The 20,337-nt window shown below is 58.0% G+C and overlaps 10 protein-coding genes across 10 annotated transcripts; 4 read left to right on the plus strand and 6 right to left on the minus strand.

Moving 5' to 3' along the window:
* Nucleotides 1-19: 19 nt before the first annotated feature.
* On the minus strand, nucleotides 20-2,172 carry K437DRAFT_220067 (SE-domain-containing protein; the record flags this gene model as incomplete). Its single annotated transcript, XM_013390085.1, has 3 exons — nucleotides 20-687; nucleotides 768-1,004; nucleotides 1,080-2,172. 3 exons carry the CDS (start codon nucleotides 2,170-2,172, stop codon nucleotides 20-22), a joined length of 1,998 nt encoding a protein of 665 aa, XP_013245539.1.
* A 1,097-nt stretch (nucleotides 2,173-3,269) lies between these two features.
* K437DRAFT_272218 (glycosyltransferase family 58 protein) lies at nucleotides 3,270-5,335 on the minus strand. Its single transcript, XM_013390086.1, has 4 exons — nucleotides 4,468-5,335; nucleotides 3,983-4,407; nucleotides 3,784-3,919; nucleotides 3,270-3,710 (listed from the first exon to the last, which is right to left on the minus strand). The coding sequence occupies exons 1-4, from the start codon at nucleotides 5,142-5,144 to the stop codon at nucleotides 3,461-3,463; spliced, it is 1,488 nt and encodes a 495-aa protein (XP_013245540.1). The 5' UTR covers nucleotides 5,145-5,335; the 3' UTR covers nucleotides 3,270-3,460.
* Nucleotides 5,336-5,628: 293 nt separating this feature from the next.
* On the plus strand, nucleotides 5,629-7,138 carry K437DRAFT_266368 (uncharacterized protein; the record flags this gene model as incomplete). The annotated part of the gene is made up of 3 exons (XM_013390087.1): nucleotides 5,629-5,856; nucleotides 5,966-6,054; nucleotides 6,127-7,138. The coding sequence occupies 3 exons, from the start codon at nucleotides 5,629-5,631 to the stop codon at nucleotides 7,136-7,138; spliced, it is 1,329 nt and encodes a 442-aa protein (XP_013245541.1).
* Nucleotides 7,139-7,273: 135 nt separating this feature from the next.
* On the minus strand, nucleotides 7,274-7,825 carry K437DRAFT_162033 (uncharacterized protein). Its single transcript, XM_013390088.1, has one exon. It carries the CDS (start codon nucleotides 7,730-7,732, stop codon nucleotides 7,409-7,411), a length of 324 nt encoding a protein of 107 aa, XP_013245542.1. The 5' UTR covers nucleotides 7,733-7,825; the 3' UTR covers nucleotides 7,274-7,408.
* K437DRAFT_162058 (uncharacterized protein) lies at nucleotides 7,645-9,400 on the minus strand. The gene is made up of 2 exons (XM_013390089.1): nucleotides 7,830-9,400; nucleotides 7,645-7,760 (listed from the first exon to the last, which is right to left on the minus strand). Exon 1 carries the CDS (start codon nucleotides 9,114-9,116, stop codon nucleotides 7,860-7,862), a length of 1,257 nt encoding a protein of 418 aa, XP_013245543.1. The 5' UTR covers nucleotides 9,117-9,400; the 3' UTR covers nucleotides 7,645-7,760; nucleotides 7,830-7,859.
* Nucleotides 9,401-10,120, plus strand: K437DRAFT_162057 (uncharacterized protein). Its single transcript, XM_013390090.1, has one exon. It carries the CDS (start codon nucleotides 9,686-9,688, stop codon nucleotides 10,079-10,081), a length of 396 nt encoding a protein of 131 aa, XP_013245544.1. The 5' UTR covers nucleotides 9,401-9,685; the 3' UTR covers nucleotides 10,082-10,120.
* A 678-nt stretch (nucleotides 10,121-10,798) lies between these two features.
* On the plus strand, nucleotides 10,799-12,438 carry K437DRAFT_253899 (PLP-dependent transferase). The gene has a single exon (XM_013390091.1). It carries the CDS (start codon nucleotides 10,822-10,824, stop codon nucleotides 12,406-12,408), a length of 1,587 nt encoding a protein of 528 aa, XP_013245545.1. The 5' UTR covers nucleotides 10,799-10,821; the 3' UTR covers nucleotides 12,409-12,438.
* Nucleotides 12,419-15,319, minus strand: K437DRAFT_253900 (uncharacterized protein). The gene is made up of 4 exons (XM_013390092.1): nucleotides 13,988-15,319; nucleotides 13,763-13,891; nucleotides 13,589-13,682; nucleotides 12,419-13,504 (listed from the first exon to the last, which is right to left on the minus strand). The coding sequence occupies exons 1-4, from the start codon at nucleotides 14,824-14,826 to the stop codon at nucleotides 12,545-12,547; spliced, it is 2,022 nt and encodes a 673-aa protein (XP_013245546.1). The 5' UTR covers nucleotides 14,827-15,319; the 3' UTR covers nucleotides 12,419-12,544.
* Nucleotides 15,320-16,057: 738 nt separating this feature from the next.
* K437DRAFT_292824 (ARM repeat-containing protein) lies at nucleotides 16,058-19,256 on the plus strand. Its single transcript, XM_013390093.1, has 3 exons — nucleotides 16,058-17,514; nucleotides 17,582-19,091; nucleotides 19,165-19,256. Exons 1-3 carry the CDS (start codon nucleotides 16,417-16,419, stop codon nucleotides 19,191-19,193), a joined length of 2,637 nt encoding a protein of 878 aa, XP_013245547.1. The 5' UTR covers nucleotides 16,058-16,416; the 3' UTR covers nucleotides 19,194-19,256.
* An 83-nt stretch (nucleotides 19,257-19,339) lies between these two features.
* Nucleotides 19,340-20,178, minus strand: K437DRAFT_216893 (bacterial bifunctional deaminase-reductase; the record flags this gene model as incomplete). The annotated part of the gene is made up of 3 exons (XM_013390094.1): nucleotides 19,340-19,836; nucleotides 19,897-19,967; nucleotides 20,048-20,178. Coding segments are annotated over 3 exons (699 nt in total), but the record flags the coding sequence as incomplete, so codon positions are not given.
* Between the last annotated feature and the right edge of the window lie 159 nt (nucleotides 20,179-20,337).

A 20,337-nucleotide genomic window follows, 5' to 3' on the forward strand; every position in this document is an offset into this window, starting at 1 on the left:
ACAGAAGCCTGTATGCAGTCTATCCTCGCACCCGCGCCAGCGCCCGAGGGAACGTGAACCAATCCTCGAGGGCGCCTCTCCCTCTGGAGGCAACGCCTTTCTTGACGCCATGCATGATCTGCGAAGCGTGCGATCCGCCGAAGCTGAAACCAAAGCCGCCACCGCTAATACCGCTGCCGGTACTGGTAACGGCGCCGTGCTGGTGGCCCATGTACACCCACGCGAGCACCACGACAGCCGAGAGCAGGAGCAGCGTCGTGCGATCCCCAAGCGCGCTTGCGAAGTCGTTCAGCTTGTCGCTCTTTCCTTTGCTGTATGGTGATGATGATGACGATGCTGATGGCGAAAACGTCGAGGGATGAGATGTGAATTTTGGAACGTTCGAACGCAGCTCGGTGAAGATGACCGGTAGCAGGACGACGCAAGCAGTGTAGAAGACTACGGCGCTCTTCACAAGTAGTGCTGGGTATTCGAGCAAAGAGGGCTTGGCCTTGCTCCCATTCGCAGCCGTCCGCTCGTTGGTGAACAGACACCAGATCGAGTACAGCGCGACGGAGAAGAAATGATAGACGAGCAGTAAAGGCTGTGGTGCGAGGCCCGAGAGCAAACGCACCGGCCCACCGACGCATTCGCCGCCGAGTTCAAAGTACTTGAAGCAACCCTCTCGAAGGACTTCAAGGTTCTCGTCTGTATGAACCGGATAGCGAAGTGTCAGCAAATGCAAACTTGGTCTATTCACGTGTGGGCTCAGTGAGCGTACCACTCACCATCAGCTCCAAAGAGGCTGTATAGCGCCTGTGCGAGAATGTTGATAACGCTCGCGAGTCCCTTGCGATTCCAGTGCCAAGCGCGAAGCGCTGGCCTGACCTGAGCGTCCCACTGGTCGAGTTTAATCACCGCAGCCTGCGTTGTGGAAACAGCGTCGCCTTCAGAGGGGGGCCACTTCCCACCCCCAAGGGCGTTCGTGAGATGTACCACGTCCCAAAGGCCTACGGACATGCCGCCTGTAGATGAAAGGAAGATATATCTTTCGTGTCAGCTGTCAAGTCTGGGCGAACGGAATACAGGAAGCGACTCACCGCCTGTGAGAGGATGCCGCATGTTCATGGCGTCGCCAACGACAATGACACCCTTCCTGTCGCTCCGCTGTCCTTGCATGCTTGGCGGCAAGAAGCTGTTCGGCATGCTCCGCAACCGTTGCTTCTGCGCGTCGAGCTCAGCAAGTAGGTTCGCGCCCAGCGGTGTCGGTGCCGATGGCTTCGCCTGCTGCGGCCGATCTACGGCATGTGACGGAGTGTCAGGAAGGTAAGGCACGACATTATCGCGGATGTGCTTCTGCAGCTCGCCTTTGGCGGCGCTGGGGAGCTTCTCGCCGGGCACGTCGATGAGAATGCGCGTCATGGTGCTCGAAATCTGGTAGAGAAGGATCGGGCCCGATGGTGCAAGGACAACGTGCCCGTGCTTGGGCGCAGGCAGTGGGGCGTGTTCCAGCTCCAGGCCTACGAAGTTGGAGCGCACGATTGGTGCGATGGACGATCCGAATTGCCGGCGGAACTTGCTGAAGCAGCCGTCAGCAACGATGGTAATGGAGGCACGCAGCTCCAATGCCTCGTCGCTGTTTGCACCAGCTTCTCTCACTTCTTCCGGCGAGTGTTGCGGTAGCTTGCGCGTGGCAGAGACGCCAACGATCTTATTGCCGTCGGCAACGAGGTCCCTGACGGTCGCCTCAATAAGCGTGACGTTCTGTTGCGCCGATGCGAGAGTCCTGAGCGCCTGGACAAAGTTTCCGTGGTGGAAGCTGCGTCCCTCGACTTTGCCGCTGGCGCTCTCGATATGTTTGCCCTTGTCGTAGGCGAGTGCGCCGGCCTGGGCAGGGTAAGGGATGGGCACACTGCGCGGGCCATAGAAGACTTGGTAACCTTCAACGGGGATGGCGTCGATGTCGCGCAGTGCGTCCTGCAAACCGAGCATGCTGAGCGCCATGACGCCGCCTGGCTGCAGCAGCTCGCCGACGATGCGATCTGGGTGGGAGAGGTCGCGCTCGAGCAGGGCCACGCGCCGACCGGAGCGGGCGAGCGCAGAGGCGAGAGCGGAGCCGACGACGCCAGCACCAACAACGATCATATCGTAACATTGCGTGGAGAGCGCTTCACTAGAAGCCTGCGTCGGCATGACGGCGAAATGTGCGCTACCTACGCCGTTGTGGCTGCTGCCTGAGGCAGCCGCCCGATTGCTGACGCTGGTCGAGGCAGTCATCCTGAAGGGGATGGCGTCCCACGTGATAGTGTTCCACTGGACAGCTCGCGGCTACCGATTCGCGTATGGGCCTTCCATGAGAGGTAGTTCATACGGCCCTCTCTACGCTCGAGCATGCAGTCGAGGGTATATGTAGCAGCTCCCCCGCCTGCAGAGACTCTAGAAGATTGGCGTGATGATGAGGTTGCCCATGTCTGGTGGAGAGTGTATAGTGTTGTGGTTCGACTATTTCTCTTTGGTGGCATAAACTTTGCGACAGTGAAGTGTGCAGGCAGGTGGAGAGACTGGGCTCATGCCTCGCATTGCGGGCATTGGCCTGCTACTGAGCAAAAACGCGAGGAGAGGCACCCCACGACTTATTGCCTTCAGTGGCGATTCCAGCTGGCTACGCGCCGACGGCGGCGTTAGAGCACAGTCAAGCTCACCATGCCCGGCTGTGTGCGGGCATTGCATCAGACCAGCGTCCATTTTCTTCTTCCAAATTAAACGCCGGTTGGCTTATTTTTATTAGGGTTAGTAGTGCAAGCTTTCTTGCTGGGGGGGGGGGTAAGTTGGGTATTATGTAATTGTGGTCGATACATGGACCTGGTAAATATAAGCTTGCGGTTTCCAGGCTTGCCTTGTCTTCCGTCTCATCGACTTCTTGTCAAGCAGTCGACTCTATCGTTCATCCCCATCGCTCCTTGCAGCAGGGCCCAGTGCTCCCAGCCGCAATGCACCGTTGCGCGTCATGCTCATCGCACCGGGCAGCGACTCGCCTACAGAGGATGTCTGCGTCTGGATATAGAACTGTTGCAATGGGCCAAGCCGTGCAGCCCAAGCCTGTTCAAATCTAACCGTGCAAGCTGTAAACCATCGCTGATGAATGCACCGCGAACGAAGACTGAGACCAATAATATCTGTAATCTCAATGGGGACACCTTCTGAAAAACTCAGGCCGGACGAGCAGAAAAAGGTGGAAGAGCAGCTTCGTTGCGTCGCATCCCGACATTGCCACCAAACTAAGGCGGGGTCTCTCTTGGTCTACCCCAAGCGAACGTGCCCTACTCCAAGCCGCCCTAGTATCTGGCGAGGGCGACAATTTGCAGTCTTGATGACGCAGACGAACGAACACAGCCTTGGACAATTAATACCACAGAAGTAATTAATTAAAGGTGGTAAATAACCTTCTGCCTGCTGGTCATAGGCATGCTTGTCCCTACCCTCAGTCATTTCTCACCCCCACCCCCCGCTTTGTCCTTTCCGCTTCGTGCTTTCCCGCTTTTTGCCCTTGGACATCCTCATCAAGCCGTCTTGTCAAACGCGACCGTATCCCGTCCGTCAGCGCATCGCCGTCTTCGCTGCGCCACACACCGTAGAGCAGCACCAGATGCGCTGCGAACAGCATACCCGATGAAAGGGAGGTAGACGGGAATGTCTCCCAGCCGTACGAGATCGCAACCGGCAGAGCTAGCCTGATCGAGTGCAAGCTTTGATCAGCACGTGGGATAAGAGTTGAAGACACGTTCCACGCGCGGCCGCTCTCACTTAACAGGTAATGGGAGATCAGCACTCCATAGCAGAAATGGGATCTGGTGCGCGTACCAGCTGAAGAACTGGTAGTGCAAGCTGCGGCTGAACGTGATGCCGATCAAATTGGCCGTAAACAGCGTCGTGACGATGTCTTCGAAAGGGTAGGCGCCCATAAGAACGAGAGTGCCAAGATCGCAACTCGCTTCAAACTCACAGCGCGGCGTTGGCCATCCTCGAATCTCATTTCTCCCGCCGTCCGAATTCTTGAGCAGGATATCCTCTCTGAGCCACCGCACGGGGCCTTTCCGCCCAAGTTCCGTCCATTTGAAAGCTGCAAAGCACAGCAGCGCGAAGACATGGCATGCGAGAAGGCAGTGCGCAAATCTTGACGACATAAACGAATCTACAGAAACAAAGCGCCAGTTGACGGTCCATTCGTACATGAAGGCTCGTCTGAAGTCGAATGCTTGCCGCAAGTACGCCTTTGCATTGTGTTCCAGGAATGGGTACCCAAGAACGAGCTGCACAAGTGGGATAAGTAGAGTCGGGATATCAGCGGAGATGCCGTAGGCTCGAGCGAGGATCAGGCCCCACGCCGGCAGGAAGAGAAGGAGGTTCATCTTGATGCTCAAGGCAAAGCTGCGAGGGGAGATCGAGAATTAGCCGTGTAAAGACATCACATCCAGCGAAGGCACCCACCTGTACAAAAGGCATGCGCTGATGACGGCTCTCTTGCACAGGAGCACGGTAGCCAGATAAAAGACTGCCATGGCCACTGGGTCGTTGAACAGGCGTAGCACAAAGATGCTGTGCAGACGCTTGGACATTGCGAACGTGACAAGGTGCAGCGCCGGCGGGAAGGACCGACTTGCTAGTGCAAGCGCCGACCGGGAACTGCTGACCTTGCCCGGCTTCTCGTGCTGGTAGCTAAAAGATGCCATGTAGTAAATGTTCATTACGAGCCGAAAGGTCAAGAGGTACAGTCCAGCGAAGAAGTACTGCACCGTGCGGAGGCCCTCCGGGGGGATCTCTGACTTATTGCCGAGCAGTCCTGCTGGCACCAAGGGACGGCTCTGTTCGATGATCCGCAAGATCCAGCCGTACACGAACAAGTGTCCGGCTGGGTACACACACGGCCCCGAGTCACCTTTGATGGCGGCATAGTCGCGCACACCTTGGTTGACGTATAGATCAGCTTGCTGGAGGTATGTTGAGAAATCAATCTCCGTGTAACGGACTTTGTGGATGATCGCTATCAGCAGAGTCCCTTCAACGAGCAGGAAGAGAGAGGTGAACGTGCTGCTGTAGGCATGTGTGAAGAGGAAGTCGTGAATGAATTGAAGAAACCGCCGCATTGGCCGCTGAGGTTGTGCCATCTTGACAGGGTCGTACGGGTCGGGCGAAGGTCTCTCTGTGACGTAGCGAGGCCCCTCCTTCGCATTAACCCTTTCAGACCATTCCCTGGATACTAGGATGGTGTTCTGAGCAGATTGGCTGGGCGGTACGAGCGTAAAATCCGGCGCTTATTCAAGGTATAGCTGAAAAAGCACAGTCAAGTCTCACTTTGGGCTTCGTCGTAGCTTCGCATATGTAGATGGTGGTACTGCACAAGTAGTCTTGCCGTAACTCCGAGAGTGGGAGAGGTCACGTGTCTTGTCTCCCCTCAGGAAATGTATTTAAGTACAAATGTGCAGCACAGCTCACACCTCTCGATTGGCAATTCACATTCGCTGCATTCACCCCTCACTTATCTTCGGTACCATCAGAGGTGGACAGGTTCTGCTTGCGCTTATCGGCCAGCATAAATTCAAGCTTGCACTGCTGGGCTGCGTGAAATTTATCGATCAAACCTGCCTTGGTATGTCTCGTCGCGGCGGACTCGTGGGCTCCTCTCGCGGTGGCCGCATCTCAAGCGCTGGAGGCAGCGTTCGGGGCACGCCTGACCCGAACTCAGCTGCGGGCCCCAGCACGAGCGCGAGCGCCAGCTCCAGTCGAAACACCGCGTCTACGATCTTTGGCGCATCGTCCATCATTGGTGCTGGTGGCGCGCGGCAGAAGGACCCTAGCGGCCGCATCCAAGAGTGGAGTGTGAGTGGATTTGAGCCGCTGCGCATTCGAAGCCTGTTCTTGTCTATGTGCTGGGCCAGGTAGTTGCTTGCTCTGATTCGAGGTCTGAATTGCCATTTTGCCTTGGCAGTCTCCCGATGACAAGTGCCCGCAATGCAAGACAGATCGGTATCTCAACTCAAAGCTGCGGCTATTGGTTGGACCGTGCTATCACAAGATGTGCGTACGCAATGCGATTTATGCGACTGGTGTTATGCCTAAGGACGCTGACAATTCCCTTTGGTGCGCCAGGTGCGAGTCATGCATCGACCGCATCTTTGCTCTAGGCCCGGCGCCTTGTCCCGTTTGCCGACGGACGTGCCGCAAGAATCAGTTCGGTTTCCAAACGTTTGAAGACCTGCAAGTCGAGCGTGAGGTCTCTATCCGGCGCACCATTACCAAGAATACGGCACGCAGTCTGGAGACGGACTTTGGTGGCGACTTAAAAGCATACAACGATTACCTGGACAAGGTCGAGTCGCTCACCTTCAGCATCGTCCACGGCAGCGAGGCGGAGGCGGACGAAGCGTGGCGCTGGATCAACGGGCAGGAAGGCGTAGCGCGCAACAGCATCGGCCTGCAGGCGCGCTACGCGGAGCGCGAGAGCGAACTGGCGCGCGAGGCGGAGGAGATGGAGCGCAGCGAACGCAAAGCCAAGGGCGAACGTTTGCGCGCCATCGAGGCGCGCGAAAAGCTTGAAAAGGAGCAGGAAGACAGAATGCTGGTCGAGCTCATGGAGAAGGGGAAGATTGACGCGCAGGAGGTGCAGAGGAGGCGAAGAGAGGGCGCACGGAAACGCGAGCGAGATCGAGATCGGGAGGAGGCCGCCGTCGAGCGTGAATTTGCCACTCGGGCGGGGGAGCGGCTGGGCGCGGCAGGCAGAGGCAAATCTGGCGGGCCCGCTGCGAAGGGCGGCTGGAGCGAGGCGAACAAAGCTGCGAGGCTCTGGGGCCCAGCGGGCTACCAGCCTGAAATGCTGCTTGACTACCGCGGCCCGCTCGCGTACCTGGACGACGGAAGCGCGCTGCTGCCCGGCGGCCGGTCTATGTTCCAGCCGCATGAATCGGCGCACGATGCAGCGAGGCTTCTCGCGTCTACGGGCATCGCGAGCGCAAGTGCGCTTGCGCAGATGAGCAAGGACGATGCACAGCGTATCACGGCCGGCGGGTACTCATGGACAAAGGCGTTGGGCAGGGATCACCTAGCCGGATTCGCGACGATCAGATTTCAGACGCCGGAAATTGCGGCTGGTCGAGTTGAGTAGGCACGTACTGAGTCGTCGTCGTCGATCTGTAGAGCGTCGCGGTCATTGGAGCGCATGCCCCCACATGCCACATGCAATTGCGCAATGCAACTCGCTTTCTCTCCCCGCGACGAAAAAGGATCACGGACTGGCATATTTGCCCTCAAGATGCCGTGACCAAAGCCTGCGGCAGCTCCTGCTATGTATGCATTTCCTGTTCCTGGCACCGCACCGGCCGCCTTGCGCATCTTATCAGAACTGCCTCATGCAGAATCTGCATCGCACAGAGTGTCATGCATTGCAGATGGGCATGGAATGGCTGCTCACCAACCCAAGCCATACAGAGTGTACATGTATGTGTAATAATGACTCGCATGCGCATGCAGAGTGCGCTACCCCGGCCGGGCACGTATACATGCTGTGAAGATGTTCCATGGAGACCAGCAGTTGGCAGATGCCGCGAACGGGCGATGCGATGCCCCCATGTGCTCGCTCACATCCCGCTTTCGGCCGACAGAAAGGGCTAAGAGGGGGAATGCGGTCATGAAGGGGACTGTGAGTGCGCCGAGGAGAGATTGAGAGCGAGAACGAGAGGATTGATAGACCACGACTCATCACGTGTTGCTGCTTCCGCCAGGTTCCACTGCATTCCAGCGAGGCGCACGCGAATGTAAGAGACGGTAACCAGAGCAGTCTGCAAGGCTGTGCCTACCATGGACGCGGCGGTATATCTTATCGTGCGTTAGTGCATAGTATGTATGTGCACGATGCCTCTCTCATACTGTTCGGCTGTGGTTACTCGCAATCGATCAATCCATCTCCCAATCTCCATGGCATGGCGTGACTGGCTCTTTATCGAATGAGCGAACTTGCTTGTGTGTTGCTGTGTTGTGCTGTGCTGCGCACCACTAACTCCGGGGGCGGGCCGCCCCGCCCCCTGGTTGTGCCGGATGCGCGGACCCGACGCCCGACGGCCCCTCGCGCGCCGCGCCGAGACGCCCCCCAAGCGATGAGCTCCATTACAGCGTTGGCCATATGTTAGCTTGGGCGAGGCGGACTTAATGAAAGGAGCTTTCCCATGGATGAAACAAGCTGCGCAATACATCACGGTATTTAGTAATAGATGATGGAGCATGGGTGGAAAACCACCCCATCCACCCCGTCCAGCCCTCCCACATCGTCTGCCTCGCAGCACATCCATAAGAGCAAGCGCCGTATCCCACCCACCCATAGTTGCTCCAGCCCGCCTCACACTCACTCCTTCAACCCATCCCCGAAAACCTACCCTCCGAGCGCCAGCATGTCGACCGCTGCGAGCATCTTGATGCCCTACACGCTCTCTCTCGGCGCAGGTCTCACCAGCGCCGCCAGCTCCCTCTTGGGCAACTACGGCGCGGCCAACCATGGCGTCCCCCCGATGGGCGCGCCCAAGAACCTCCCACAGATCCAGGTCGATAAAAGAAAGGCTGTCCGCGACTATATGCACTCTTCGCACGTCTCCTCCACCAGAAGCAGTAGCAACACTAGTGGCACTAGCGAGCACCAGCGCAGCATGACGGCAGCAGCGGCCGAGGCAAATGCACAGAGCAGCGGATCTGTGCCAAGCCGCAGTGTCAGCCGCGTTGTTCAAGAGCACCAGCAGCGGCTGCATTGCGGCCCCGCCCTGAGCGTGTCCTCTTCTGCATCGTCCTCGCCGCTGGCTTCCCCGCGGCTGTCGCCGTCGCCGTCCTTCGTGACGAGCCCGAGCACGCTGGCCTTCGAGCCGTCCGGGAACATGCACATCAACGCGCTCGGACACCCGTACAGCGCACCGCACTTTGTCGCCGTTCAGCGTTCCCGCTCGGACGTCTGTGCTCGCGCAATCGGCGCGGCCTTCTCCTCCAGTGCTCTCCACGCACCGAAAGACGATCCTGCCCCCACTGACGTAGTGGCCCCGCCCAAGAGACGCCGCGCCAAGTCGAGGAGCTACAGCTCGCCAGCACTCTTCTTCCCTGATCATGCCGACTATCACTTTACGTTCGGCAGGGTCGATTAGCTGTGCTTCGGCAATGGCTCACTCGCACTTTTAACCCTCGTCATTCGGACTGTCCATTTCGAACTGGCAACCATCGACCAATGCATTCGTCGACCAAACACGCTCACGCCCGTCCCGCAACCTCGCGATATCACCAGCACCTGGACGCCTACCCTATACTGTTTGGCTCACACGCCTTGCGGCCGATCGCTTGCTCTACTCGTGCTGCTCTGAGCAAGGCTGCCTCCGCACGAGCTCGCTAGCGCCTGCTCTTGGCATGTGTAGCCAACAGTCCTGCGATGCAGAAGATGCACAGCTCACTGCCTTTCCCTCCGCTTCTGACAAATGACCAAAAAACGACCAGCCCTTTCGAATTTGTCTGCTGCGATGGACCGCGGCATATCAACCGCACCCCACCATGAACCCCGCATCCAACCCCCGCCGCGCCGTCGCGCTGCCACACTACTGCAACCCCAACATGCAGAGTTCTTCGCCTGGTCCTTGGAAGCGGTCACGCTGCAAATGGTCAGCTGGGTGCTGCACAGCGGCGCCGCATGCACCTACACTGGTGCACGCGCCGCGGCTGCTGCCCATCCACCCCGCCTGTGAAGCTCAGTAAGGCGCTGTACGGCGCCGCGGCGTCGCTCATTGGTATTGTTGCGTACACCTGCATCGTCGATGTGTCGTACCTTGCTTGGCCAAGTGCTCACCTGGACAGAAAGAACAAGGCAGGTCATCCTGGTGACGCTCATCCCCCTCCGTTGCCGCAGCACTCGACGCCGTCTGCAGTGCTTGACAACAGCAAGAATCTCCGTGTGCACTCCGACCGCGCGAGAGAGGCCAACCGCAAGTCCGTCATGAGCACGTCTGCAGCGGCGCCGGTGCCTGCCAACACGAGCATGACACACGACCCTCATGCTAGGGACCACATACAGCACCTGGTGGTCTAGAACACGCAGTACACCTCGCGCTTAGCGCCGTCGCTTACGCCGTCGGCCTGTATGCGGCGCTCGTCGTGTGACGGACACTTCAATCGCCTTCGGAGTATCTCTGCGTTCGACGCTGAGCCGCAGTACGTGCGTGCTTATATGTACGTTTCACCCACCTAAATTTCACACTTCTGAGCAGAGGGGATGATGTTTGAACGCCAGTCTATGCTATAGTGTACACGAATCCCGTGTGAACTTTTGCAGATGTTGTTGTCATGGATTCAACTCGACTCCAGCGTGACTTTCGGCTCAGGGAATGAGCCGTCCGTATCGGCGACCTAATGGGAAGAGATGCTGCTTGGGCTTATTCAGCGTACCTCATGCACCGTGGCCGTAGCGCTGGCAGCGCGGCACTGCCCGCCCTAAATCCCCTCGTAGGGGCCCAGCGCAGCCCGGCCGCAGGTAGGGAAATAGACCCCGCCCACCTGCCGAAGAGCTAGCGACGGGATTGCGGCAGAGACAAAGACAGCGAGAGAGCCCCATATAGTGGCGGGTAGCCACCTCGCCAGCGCTGTTGGGTCGATATGACGCACCCGACTGCCTGAACGCTCATCCGCGCAGGTGGACTCCCCCGGGCAGTTTCTCCATTTGCACCGATTGCACCGGACTTTTGTATGTGCCATTATTATCCGTTGTGCTCACATCTAGTCATTTGGCGATGAGCTTTCTTGTGAGTCACGACATACATGGATATAGTCTGCATGGCTCCCTCGGACAGACTTGTTCTCCGTTCTTTTCATTGCGATTCCAAGACGTCTACTTCGGTCAGACACCCTGCTCAAGGCACCTGGTCCCTCCCCGTCCTCGGTAGCAGCATGAGCACGCAGCCAGCAGCAGACCGCGCGCCCGGCGCCGCCTCGATGTCGACGTCGTCAGTGACACTCGATGCAGGCTCGCGCACACGCACGATCAACCTCGGTGCCGGGCCATCCATGCTGCCCACGCCGGTCCTCTTTTCCGCCTCTCAGGCACTGGTCGACTACCAGAACCTGGGAATGGGTGTAACGGAGATCTCGCATCGTTCCTCCACATTCCAGAAGATCGTCGAGGAGGCGGAGCAGGATTTGCGCCAGCTGCTCGGCATCAGTGACGAGTTCGCCGTCTTCTTCACCCAGGGCGGCGGCACGGAACAGTTTAGCGCCGTCGCTCTCAACCTGATGGCAAGGCACATGGCCAAGTACCCAAAGTACTGGCAGCGCCAGCAAGCTTCGATCGCAAAAGCTGCAGCCGCGGCCACTGGGGCCGATGGACCCAGCCAACTGCGGCCGTGCGGCCCACCAGCAGACTATGCAATCTCAGGCTCGTGGTCTGCCAAGGCATCCAAGGAAGCCAGTCGCCTCGGGTTCGATTCGCGCGCCGTCTTTGACTCGCGAAAGGATGTGGAAGGGTCACAAGGGAAGTTCGGCGCGATACCGCCTGTACACACCTGGCGCCTCTCTCCCATCTCATCAACGGATGATGGAGTGGATGCGCCACCTGCATTCCTCTACTACTGCGATAACGAGACTGTCGATGGCGTTGAGTACAATTTTCCCTCGAACGACACGTCCGATGGCGGCGGCAAGCGCGGGTTCCCGGTCGACGCGCTACCTGCCTCGTACGTAGCCAACGTGCCGCTCGTCGCAGACATGTCTTCCAACATCCTCTCGCGTCGCATCCCGCACCTCTCCTCCCATGCGCTCATCTTTTTTGGCGCGCAAAAGAACGTCGGACCGTCAGGCGTGACAATCGTGATCGTCAAGCGCCAATTCATTGTCGACCCGGATGAGGCCCTGCGCGCGGCAGGCCTCTGGTCCGCGCCGCGTATCCCGACGACACTGGTGTACAAGAACCTGCTGGACAACAGCAGCCTGTACAACACGCCACCAATGTTCAGTATCTACGTCAGCGGCCTCGTATTCAAGGACCTGCTCCAACCCGCCCATGGAGGCGTGCACGGCGCAGAAGAGCGCAGCGAGCAAAAGGCACACGCCATGTACAGCCTGATCGACAGCAGCCTCGTCTTCGTACCGACGGTGCGCCAGAAGGAGGTGCGCAGCAGGATGAACGTCACATTCCGCCTGCAGCGGCCACCGCAGTCTGGCGGGGCAGCAGCAGGCCCAGACGAGCAGCTTGAAGCCGCCTTCGTCAAGGCGTGCGCTGCGGCGGGCATCGTGCAGGTCAAAGGGCATCGCAGCGTTGGCGGCATCCGAACCAGTCTATACAATGCCGTCACGCTCGAGCAGACCGACAAGCTCGTACAAGTCATGCGCGACTTTGCCGCGCAGGTCGAGGCGGGCAAGGTGTAGCGAGCGTGTAGTCCATTAGCATGTAGATACAGTAGATCAAAAGTTTTTAACTATGATACAATCGTGTAGCCCCTTGAAACAAGCGGAACAGTGCCCTGAGGCCAGCCTGGAGCGCCCAGCGCCGACTCCCATGCGATCAGTGATGGTTGTTGCTCAAACCGAGTACTTTCGCTGCCTTGTTCGTCACATTGCCGATTCCGAGCGTGCGGGCAGCCTTGCTCGCCTGAAAGATCGACGCGGACCCGGCACGTCGTTGCTCTGCGCGGTCCGGGAACCTGCCACGCGCAGAGAAGCCGCCGTCGTACTCGTCGTCATCGGCATCCGAGTCGAATGGGTTCTGCATGACATCGTCCGCATCGCACTCGCGCTCGATGGCAGTAAGCGCGTGCCGCATCGCCTGCGGCGGATGCCACGGCGAGCTGGTGTCTTCTGCGCCGCTGATGCGGACACGCGGGGTGAGCTTTCCAATGGTGATGGAGGGCAGCTCGTCATCCGACCTCTGTTCTTCTTCGTTGGCATCATCGTAAAGAGGGCTGGCGGTCCCCGAGCAGGCTGTCCCGCGGGAATGCGAAGACCAAGGCCTCCGCGCCGGGCGACCAGTCGCGCCGCCTGCATTCAATACGGTGCGCTCCCCTTCCTCTCCCGGCAGCGCGATTTCGCCGTGCCCCTGCGGCTCCTCGAGCGGCGCCGCGCCCGAGAAGCGCCGCACGGCGATCGGCGTCATGACCGCGACGCAGACGCCGGCGAGAAGGAAGAAGTTCTGCCAGCTAGCCAGGTGGAAGTCGTCCGGCGACGTCATCTCGTCCAGCTTGGCGCCGATCGTCACGTGGATAAACGAGATGGCCATCACGCCAACGGCTGTGCTGAGCCAAAACAGTGGGATGGAGATGCCGAGGTGCGGGGCGATCACGTTCACCACCCAGTGTGGCGGTAAAGGCAGATGCCGAATGAAGACGAGGTAGGAGAACAAGTTGGACTGCGCGCTGATGCGCCGCTGCCAGCTGTCGACGCGCGTCTTCCATGAGGGGACAGCTACGAAGACCTCACCCATCTGCCGGCTGATCACGTAGCAGATCGTTGCGCCACTTGCGATGCTCTGATGATCGTGATCATGCGAATGTAGCACTCATAAGACTCTGCACGCAAGCTCTCCAACGCCAAATCGGATGGTCGGACTCACGCAAATGACGATCGGGAGTGAGAGTGCAACGCCCCAGATGGCACCTGCGAGGATGCTGAGATACATGGATCCAGGGATGGAGAACGCTTGGAGGCTGTGATGGATGGCGAGCGTTTGGGTATGTCAGTAGAACAATCCAAAAGCGCCACAGGTTGGGTCACCCGCCTGACGCACAACAAGTAGATGACCTCCCAGCAGACAAACACTCTAAAACCATGATGTGTCTTGTAATGTTGAAGTACGCCATTGAGCGCTTTGAATTCTTCGAATGACCGCGGAATCTTGAATGCAGGTCGGTCCGCCCTGCGCACAAGCAGTCGGTGCGCGCATCAGTGTTGAACATGGAGCTCGCCTGCACAAGCGTGTTATATGCGCAGAGTACGGAACTGCAAAACTCACTCATCTATTTCTGGAAGCCCGAGCCACAGAGTGCAGAAGAGAGCGACGAAGCAGATCATGAACAGGAGTAAGATCTGACTGCCGACCCTTACAAGCACCCTTCGACGCTCCTGTATGATCATCGCCTTCGTCTCGGCGTTGGCAGCATCATCCTCGTTACCATTGATGGTGATGCGCACGGTTTGATGCTGTGGTACAGGGGTACCAGAGAGGTCGGTCCAGTGTGCCTCGTCGTCGCTGTCGGAGTAGGGCCGCGGTAGGTCAGGTCGCGCAAAGCGACTGCCAGTAATGGTATTCCGGATCTCTGGCTCGTCGTCATCGCCATCACTGCTGTCAGGAAGAGCCGCAGCGTTGCCCAGGATCAACCTAGAATTGTTTTCCGTATCGGCGGCAAACGGCGAGGGCAAGGACGGGGCGGGCCCACCACCATTGGCGAGGGTCTTGAGCGAGTGCTTCGAGACGAACGATGCGTCGTCGTCCACCTCGGAGATGGCGTCCGATTTGGAGACAAGAGCGGATCTGTCGATATCCATGGCTCTTGTTTTCCCTGCAATTTCTAACCCTCCTCCTCCTCCAGCAGCACTGGTGTAAGCGAGCCCAGCGGCCGCAGTGCTAGCGGAGCCACTCATGAATATCCTTGCCGCGGCGGGTTGCCGGATCGAAAGGACGTTGCTAGACGTGATCTGGCGGGAGGGGTGCCTCCCGCTGCCGCAATCGTGCACCTTTCGTAGGCTCCCTTGCAATAGATGATTGGCGAGGTCTACACCAAGCGAACCGAGGTAGCTTTCGGCCCTTGTCCATGCGCATGTTTGTGGACGTACAACGTCACAAATGGTCATTTTCCATCACATACGCATACTAGTATATATGGAGCTGCTGCACACGGGCCAAACGTGGCCGCTGAGCCGCCCAGCTGCCGTGGGGGGGGAGGCACTTGACGAGTGTCGTATCGTGATATCTGTCGCCCCCTTGCCTTTGTCCGCACAATCTCGATGTAACTCCCGCTGCGACGCGTCGCGCTCTTTCTTTCCAGCGAAAAGCGACCAAAAAGAAAGAATGTGAGAGAGCCGTGTGATGAGCGCTTCGTTGGATGCCTACTGCTTTGAACTCATCGCGCTGCTCGCAACCGCGTCGGCTTGCTCGCACTGCTCATCGATATGTTTTAGCCATTCGGGGGTTAGAGGACAGCCTCCGACGACTTTCAAGCTGGCGCAGCGAAAAGGGAGCGGCAAACCTGGGGTATAAATGACGCGAGTTGTGCGAGAGCGACTGCAGAAGAGGCCAGATCGGACGTCGCGCTGTGGCCCGTGAGCGGGCCGGCACGCGATGAAGACGAGGAAGATGCGAATGCCGCATCGAGCCTGCGTGAAGAGAGGCGAAGCGATGATTATAGAACACGGTAATTCTATCGAGATGATGCGCTGCCTTGCAGCCCGCTATCCTGATTCTGGCCGCACACCGAACGATGCCGCGACACCCCAAAGTGGTACCATTACTAATCTCCGTGCAACGCCCAGTTATGCAGCATGCAGGTTCAAGCCTTCATGCCCTCCCAAGTTTCAAGGGCGATGATAAAGCGCAAGCAACGACGCCAAAACAGTTCTTTTGGGACACACGACATCGAAGCCCTGCTCAGCTCAGCATCCGATGTCAAGCAAAATTGGCTTGTCGCCTCTTCGCTCCCTTGCCAAGCGGGTCCCTGCGGATTTGCGAATTGATTAGTGTTCCCGTCGTTCCTTCTACAAGCACCACAGGTATATCCTTTTTCCCCGTCTACATCTCCACAAGTGTCCTCAAGAAATCAATCTCTCCGCAACAAACTTTGCGCGGCTTACATATTGTTGACTAAGCACGTGGGCAACTCGGGCAGTCAGACTTGCCCTGTAATGAGAAGCGTCTAACGTTGTGCCTGTGGCTGGTGGGCTTCCGAACATGTCAGAAGAAGGTGGTAGCGGCTTGTACCAGAGCGGCGGAGTGGGGGTTGCTGGGCTGCGCGAGTGAAAAAGGAGACATCGACCATCCATGCTCGCTCTCACGCACGGCCGAGTTTGCCAGCTTGCAGCCATCCTTCTTTGCCATGTCTCTTCGTCCTTTCTCTATAAAGACGTATCCTTTCCTTGCCCTCACCCTTTCTTTCAGTACTTTCATCTCTTACTTTGTCAAGCCCAACGCCGCGTCCCTGGCAGTTGTGTCAGCGCCGTCTTCTCATCGTCTTCCTCCTTCTTTCCTCTTCTACTCCCTCGCGAGCGCCTGCCTGTCTCTGTCTCTGACCAGCACGCCATATCTTGAAGACTGCCTTGCCCACAACATTAGAAGATAGAAAGACTCATCCCAGCATAGCAGCGCTCCCACAACGTAAATCTCCTCCTTTCTCCTCTCGTTGTGCGCGCACACACTCTCAGTAGTAATATACTTTGTCAACTTTCAAGATGCAACAGAACACCAGTCATCATCGTTCTCAAGCTGCTGACGATGATGGACGCCAAATTGGCCCCATGCGTACTCCGTTGGCTCAGCAGCAGGACTTGGCACCTGATTCAGCCATGTCGCAGACACAAGAGCTTCCACCGCCCGGTACCCAAGCTTTCAAGCTGTCTGGCCTGGCCAGCATTCCCCCGCTGAGCCTGCCGCATCCTTCGAGCCTGCAGCAGCACATTAGAAGCAAGACCGAGCAGCCGTCCGCTTCGCCACCACAGCATCACCTTGTTCACGACCCTTTTGGCTTCAATCGCAACCGCCACGTGGCCGCGGGTGCTGGCGGTATCAGCAGCAGCGACGGTGGTATACAGCCAGCACCTGACGTCTTCTCTCAGCGTCCGCCGCACAGCGACCCTGCATACGACATTCGCATGGGTATAGGAGGCCCTCTGGATGACACGGGCATCTCATCGCCATGCGACACGGTCCCGCCTCATGCTAGATCGCAGACTGCAGCCACGGATGAGGCAGCGCTCAGCTATGGTATTTCTGACGGCCGCACAGCATACAGCCAGCGTCTGCATGAGCCCCAGGTCGGCGCGTCATCCCTTCAGTCGGGTTTCACGGTATCTATATTTCCAAGAACAGCTTCCGTCGAGCCTAGAGAACTGAATCGTAACACACAAGGCGCCCATGTCGGCGAGCACAGCGTCCTGCCAGTGTCTGTTTCTGCTGCTGTTGGGAGTGCTCTCCGCCTGCACGATCATAGCACTGACGCATCTCAGCACGGTGGCTCTGGCCTTGGCACTGCTGGACTCGGCACAGGCTGGACCTCCTTCGACACCAGCGGTGCAAAACAGGCCGAGGCCTCCACCAGCGGTACCCTCGTCTCAAGCATCGATTTGGATGAACAGATGCGCAAAGATGAGAGCAGAATTTTTCACTCGACGCCTCCAGGACCCACGCGTGCCGAGATGCTCAGGTACAACCCGCCCATTGCGTCGACTCCGCTGAGTGGCAAAGTCATGCGCATGAACCCTCACGTCCGGCAATCGACCAACAGCACTGTATCCCTTGGCTCGGACTCGGACAGCGTGCAGCAAGCCCAGGTGAGCGGGTCCCTACCGTGCGCCAATCCTGGAAATTAATTCTGATTGACATGAGAACCCCCAACAGGCGGAGTTCGACCTGCGCAAAGAGAATTCAGAGCTGCGCTCCCTCGTCGGCAAAATTGCAGCGCAGCTTGACTATGCCCATGCGCAACTTCATGTCGCGAACGAACAGATTCAGCGTCAACACCCTATTCAAGGAACTTCGAGAGACTCTGCGAGCCTGTCGCAAGGCGGCGGACCGAGACCCGTTCCGATGATCAATCCTGCTTTGCATGCTGCTCTTATGCAGGGTGGACAGCCGTTTCTGCCTGTTTCGTCTGCCAACGCTGCCGCCACGGCTGGAACACCGCCGAACGCGCAGCAGCTGTCTGTCGTAAGTCACACTTCGCTGCTGCATTCTTCTGCCCCGTCCAAGCAATCGCCGGCACTCCTGTTTCGTCCTACCTTCAACACACCTGCTCAAGAAATTAGCTCGGCCACAACCCCACCGAGAATCGCGGCTCCTGCAGCGACCAGCAGGTCTGGTGCGGACAGATGGGCTGCGCTGAAGGAGGACGGTCCGATCAGAAGACGAGATACAGAAACGTCAGCGGAGACTCTGATCGCCCAGGTTCTCTCTGGCCGCAATGGACAAGATACGTCGATATTTCTTCAGCAGCAGCTCAAAAACTGCACAGACGAACGCAAGAAGGCTATCGTCAAGGCGATGAAGCCCGTACTCATCGCTCTGTGCGAGGACAAGCACGGCAACTTTCTGGTCCAGCGTGCGATTGGAGTCGACGCATCCCTCGCTTGGGACCTCAAGGAGAGATTTGTCGACCTGGCGCTGTCGCAATTTGGTTGTCACGTGGTGCAGCGAGTGCTTGACGAGGAAGAACCCATTAAAATGGCGGTAGTTGAAGCATTGCTTTCGGACCGTCTCATGGACACGCTCGCAGCTCGTAGCTCGGTGCACATCTGGCAGAAGGCACTGGAGATCACCTGGACCCAAGCCTCATTCCGCGCCAAGATCTTCCAAGTCCTTAACGATAGTCTTCGTGCGAAGTGGGCCCTAACAGCCATGCAGGAGACTGGGAGCATTATCTGCCAAAACATTTTCGAGAGCGCCGATGCCAGCGAGAAGGGAGAGTGCATCCGGGAGATTCTCGAGCGTATCCCCGACTGCGCCAACAACCAGTGGGGTGTCTGGGTCGTGCAGCATATGATCGATCACGGTGAACCAGAGACCCGGCAGACCGTTTTTCAGCGGCTACTCGAGCAAGCGGTGCAGCTCACGCTCTCGCAGTATGGCCAGAAGGCGATCATGACAGCTCTCAAGACGAACGATCCTGCGTTCATGGTGCCTTATGTCGATATCCTGTGCAACAGAGACGGAGGCGGCCAGGCGTCCGGCACGTCGAGCCGCCGCTCGGTCTTGATCGACATTGCCTGCGTCCCGCAGGGATTCAACATTGTCACACAGCTGCTCACCAACGTCGACATGGAGCAGCGCGAGCGCATCGTCTCCACCGTGCGTCGCAACTCGGTCTTCCTGAAAGGCAGCAAGGCAGGCTTACGCGTGCATACATTGTGTGGTGAGTTTCCGTCGTTTCCACGCTGGCTTTTGAGTTAAGTTTGGCTACTGACGAAGTTGTCACGGTTGCACAGAACGTGCTCGCGCTTACAGCGGATATTGAGGGGGATGTACTTTTGGCTCATCCTGAATTTCTGTATGCATGAAAGCAGCAACCACAGGTCTGTTTATGTACGAAACGGTACGTGGCAATTGTCGCGCACGCCTAGATCATGTCTCCGCTCGCAAGTTACCAGATCATTTGTTCGGTTTGAAGGCAATTACACTGTCCTGCCCGAATTCACGCGTGCAGTGATGGATAAGGTCGTGTAACCCGATGCCTTCGTACCCGACTCCCTCCTTTCCCAGCATGGTCTTGCCGATGGTGACCACTAATGCGTCCACTTGCACTGTCAGCATCGCATGTGCCTGTAGCAAGCTGCTGATGACTTCGGAACCGCCTTCGATCATAACAGAGCGGATTCCGTGCTCGTACAACGTCTTCAGCACGGAGGGCCAATCTCTTGTTGATGCACCTGCAGGCACGTCAGCTACAGTGGCTCCAGCAGCTTGCAAAGCGAGTCTCCGTTCGTGCTCCTGTGAGTCGACTGAGGCATCCGCGGCACGGCACACGATCAAAGGTGCCTTCCCTTGGCCAGTTTGAGCATTGCGGATGACCTTACAGTCGGGAGGCGTGCGGCATGTGCTATCTAGAACGATGGGTCTGGGAAGGCCATCCAAAGCAGGTGGGCTGGCAAGCTGCCGTGCTGAGGAGACGCAGAGATGAGTGCCGGCCAGCTTCACCACGCCGAGTGGTATTGGCTTACCATTCAATTGTGGATTATCATTGAGCAGGGTACCAATACCGACAAGAATCCCGTCGTGCATTGCCCGCATCCTGCAGTATACAAAGTACAAGTGCACCGAGGGGTCAGCCATTCGAGCTCGGGTGAAGCGAGATACGCGCACCACCCTAACACATGAGTCATCTTGAGGCTCTCTTTTCCGCTAATGGCCACCTGTTTTCCATGTTCGCCCGCGATCTTGCCGTCGAGCGACTGGGCAAACGTGAGCGTCACCCGTGGTCGATCCGCGGTGGTTGCCGGCGACGGCGCATGGCTAAACAGTTCCTCGAGAAAGAGCCGCGCATCTTGCTCGACTGCGTCCATTCCACTGTTTAGCAATGGCCATGTCATCGACACGGGACTGCTGCTCCTGCTAGCAGATCCTCCTTCTGCCTGCGCATCACTGCCCATGAGCAAGTGCGA

Source organism: Tilletiaria anomala (assembly GCF_000711695.1).
Source record: "Tilletiaria anomala UBC 951 chromosome Unknown K437scaffold_7, whole genome shotgun sequence".
NCBI classification, from domain to species: Eukaryota; Fungi; Basidiomycota; class Exobasidiomycetes; order Georgefischeriales; family Tilletiariaceae; genus Tilletiaria; species Tilletiaria anomala.

Excerpts from the sequence above, each read along its gene's own strand:
- K437DRAFT_272218 (XM_013390086.1), bottom strand. The coding sequence starts at position 5,144 with ATGGCACAACCTCAGCGGCCAATGCGGCGGTTTCTTCAATTCATTCAC. Across the intron at positions 4,408-4,467 it reads AGCGCATGCCTTTTGTACAG|CTTTGCCTTGAGCATCAAGA; the intron begins GTGGGTGCCTTC and ends CTCCCCTCGCAG. Across the intron at positions 3,920-3,982 it reads AGGATGGCCAACGCCGCGCT|ACATCGTCACGACGCTGTTT; the intron begins GTGAGTTTGAAG and ends ACCCTTTCGAAG.
- K437DRAFT_162033 (XM_013390088.1), bottom strand. The coding sequence starts at position 7,732 with ATGAGTCGTGGTCTATCAATCCTCTCGTTCTCGCTCTCAATCTCTCCT.
- K437DRAFT_162058 (XM_013390089.1), bottom strand. The coding sequence starts at position 9,116 with ATGATCAGGGAAGAAGAGTGCTGGCGAGCTGTAGCTCCTCGACTTGGC.
- K437DRAFT_162057 (XM_013390090.1), top strand. The coding sequence starts at position 9,686 with ATGCACCTACACTGGTGCACGCGCCGCGGCTGCTGCCCATCCACCCCG.
- K437DRAFT_253899 (XM_013390091.1), top strand. The coding sequence starts at position 10,822 with ATGGCTCCCTCGGACAGACTTGTTCTCCGTTCTTTTCATTGCGATTCC.
- K437DRAFT_253900 (XM_013390092.1), bottom strand. The coding sequence starts at position 14,826 with ATGACCATTTGTGACGTTGTACGTCCACAAACATGCGCATGGACAAGG. Across the intron at positions 13,683-13,762 it reads TGGGAGGTCATCTACTTGTT|CCTCCAAGCGTTCTCCATCC; the intron begins GTGCGTCAGGCG and ends CATCCATCACAG. Across the intron at positions 13,505-13,588 it reads CACTCCCGATCGTCATTTGC|AGCATCGCAAGTGGCGCAAC; the intron begins GTGAGTCCGACC and ends CACGATCATCAG.
- K437DRAFT_292824 (XM_013390093.1), top strand. The coding sequence starts at position 16,417 with ATGCAACAGAACACCAGTCATCATCGTTCTCAAGCTGCTGACGATGAT. Across the intron at positions 17,515-17,581 it reads ACAGCGTGCAGCAAGCCCAG|GCGGAGTTCGACCTGCGCAA; the intron begins GTGAGCGGGTCC and ends AACCCCCAACAG. Across the intron at positions 19,092-19,164 it reads ACGCGTGCATACATTGTGTG|AACGTGCTCGCGCTTACAGC; the intron begins GTGAGTTTCCGT and ends ACGGTTGCACAG.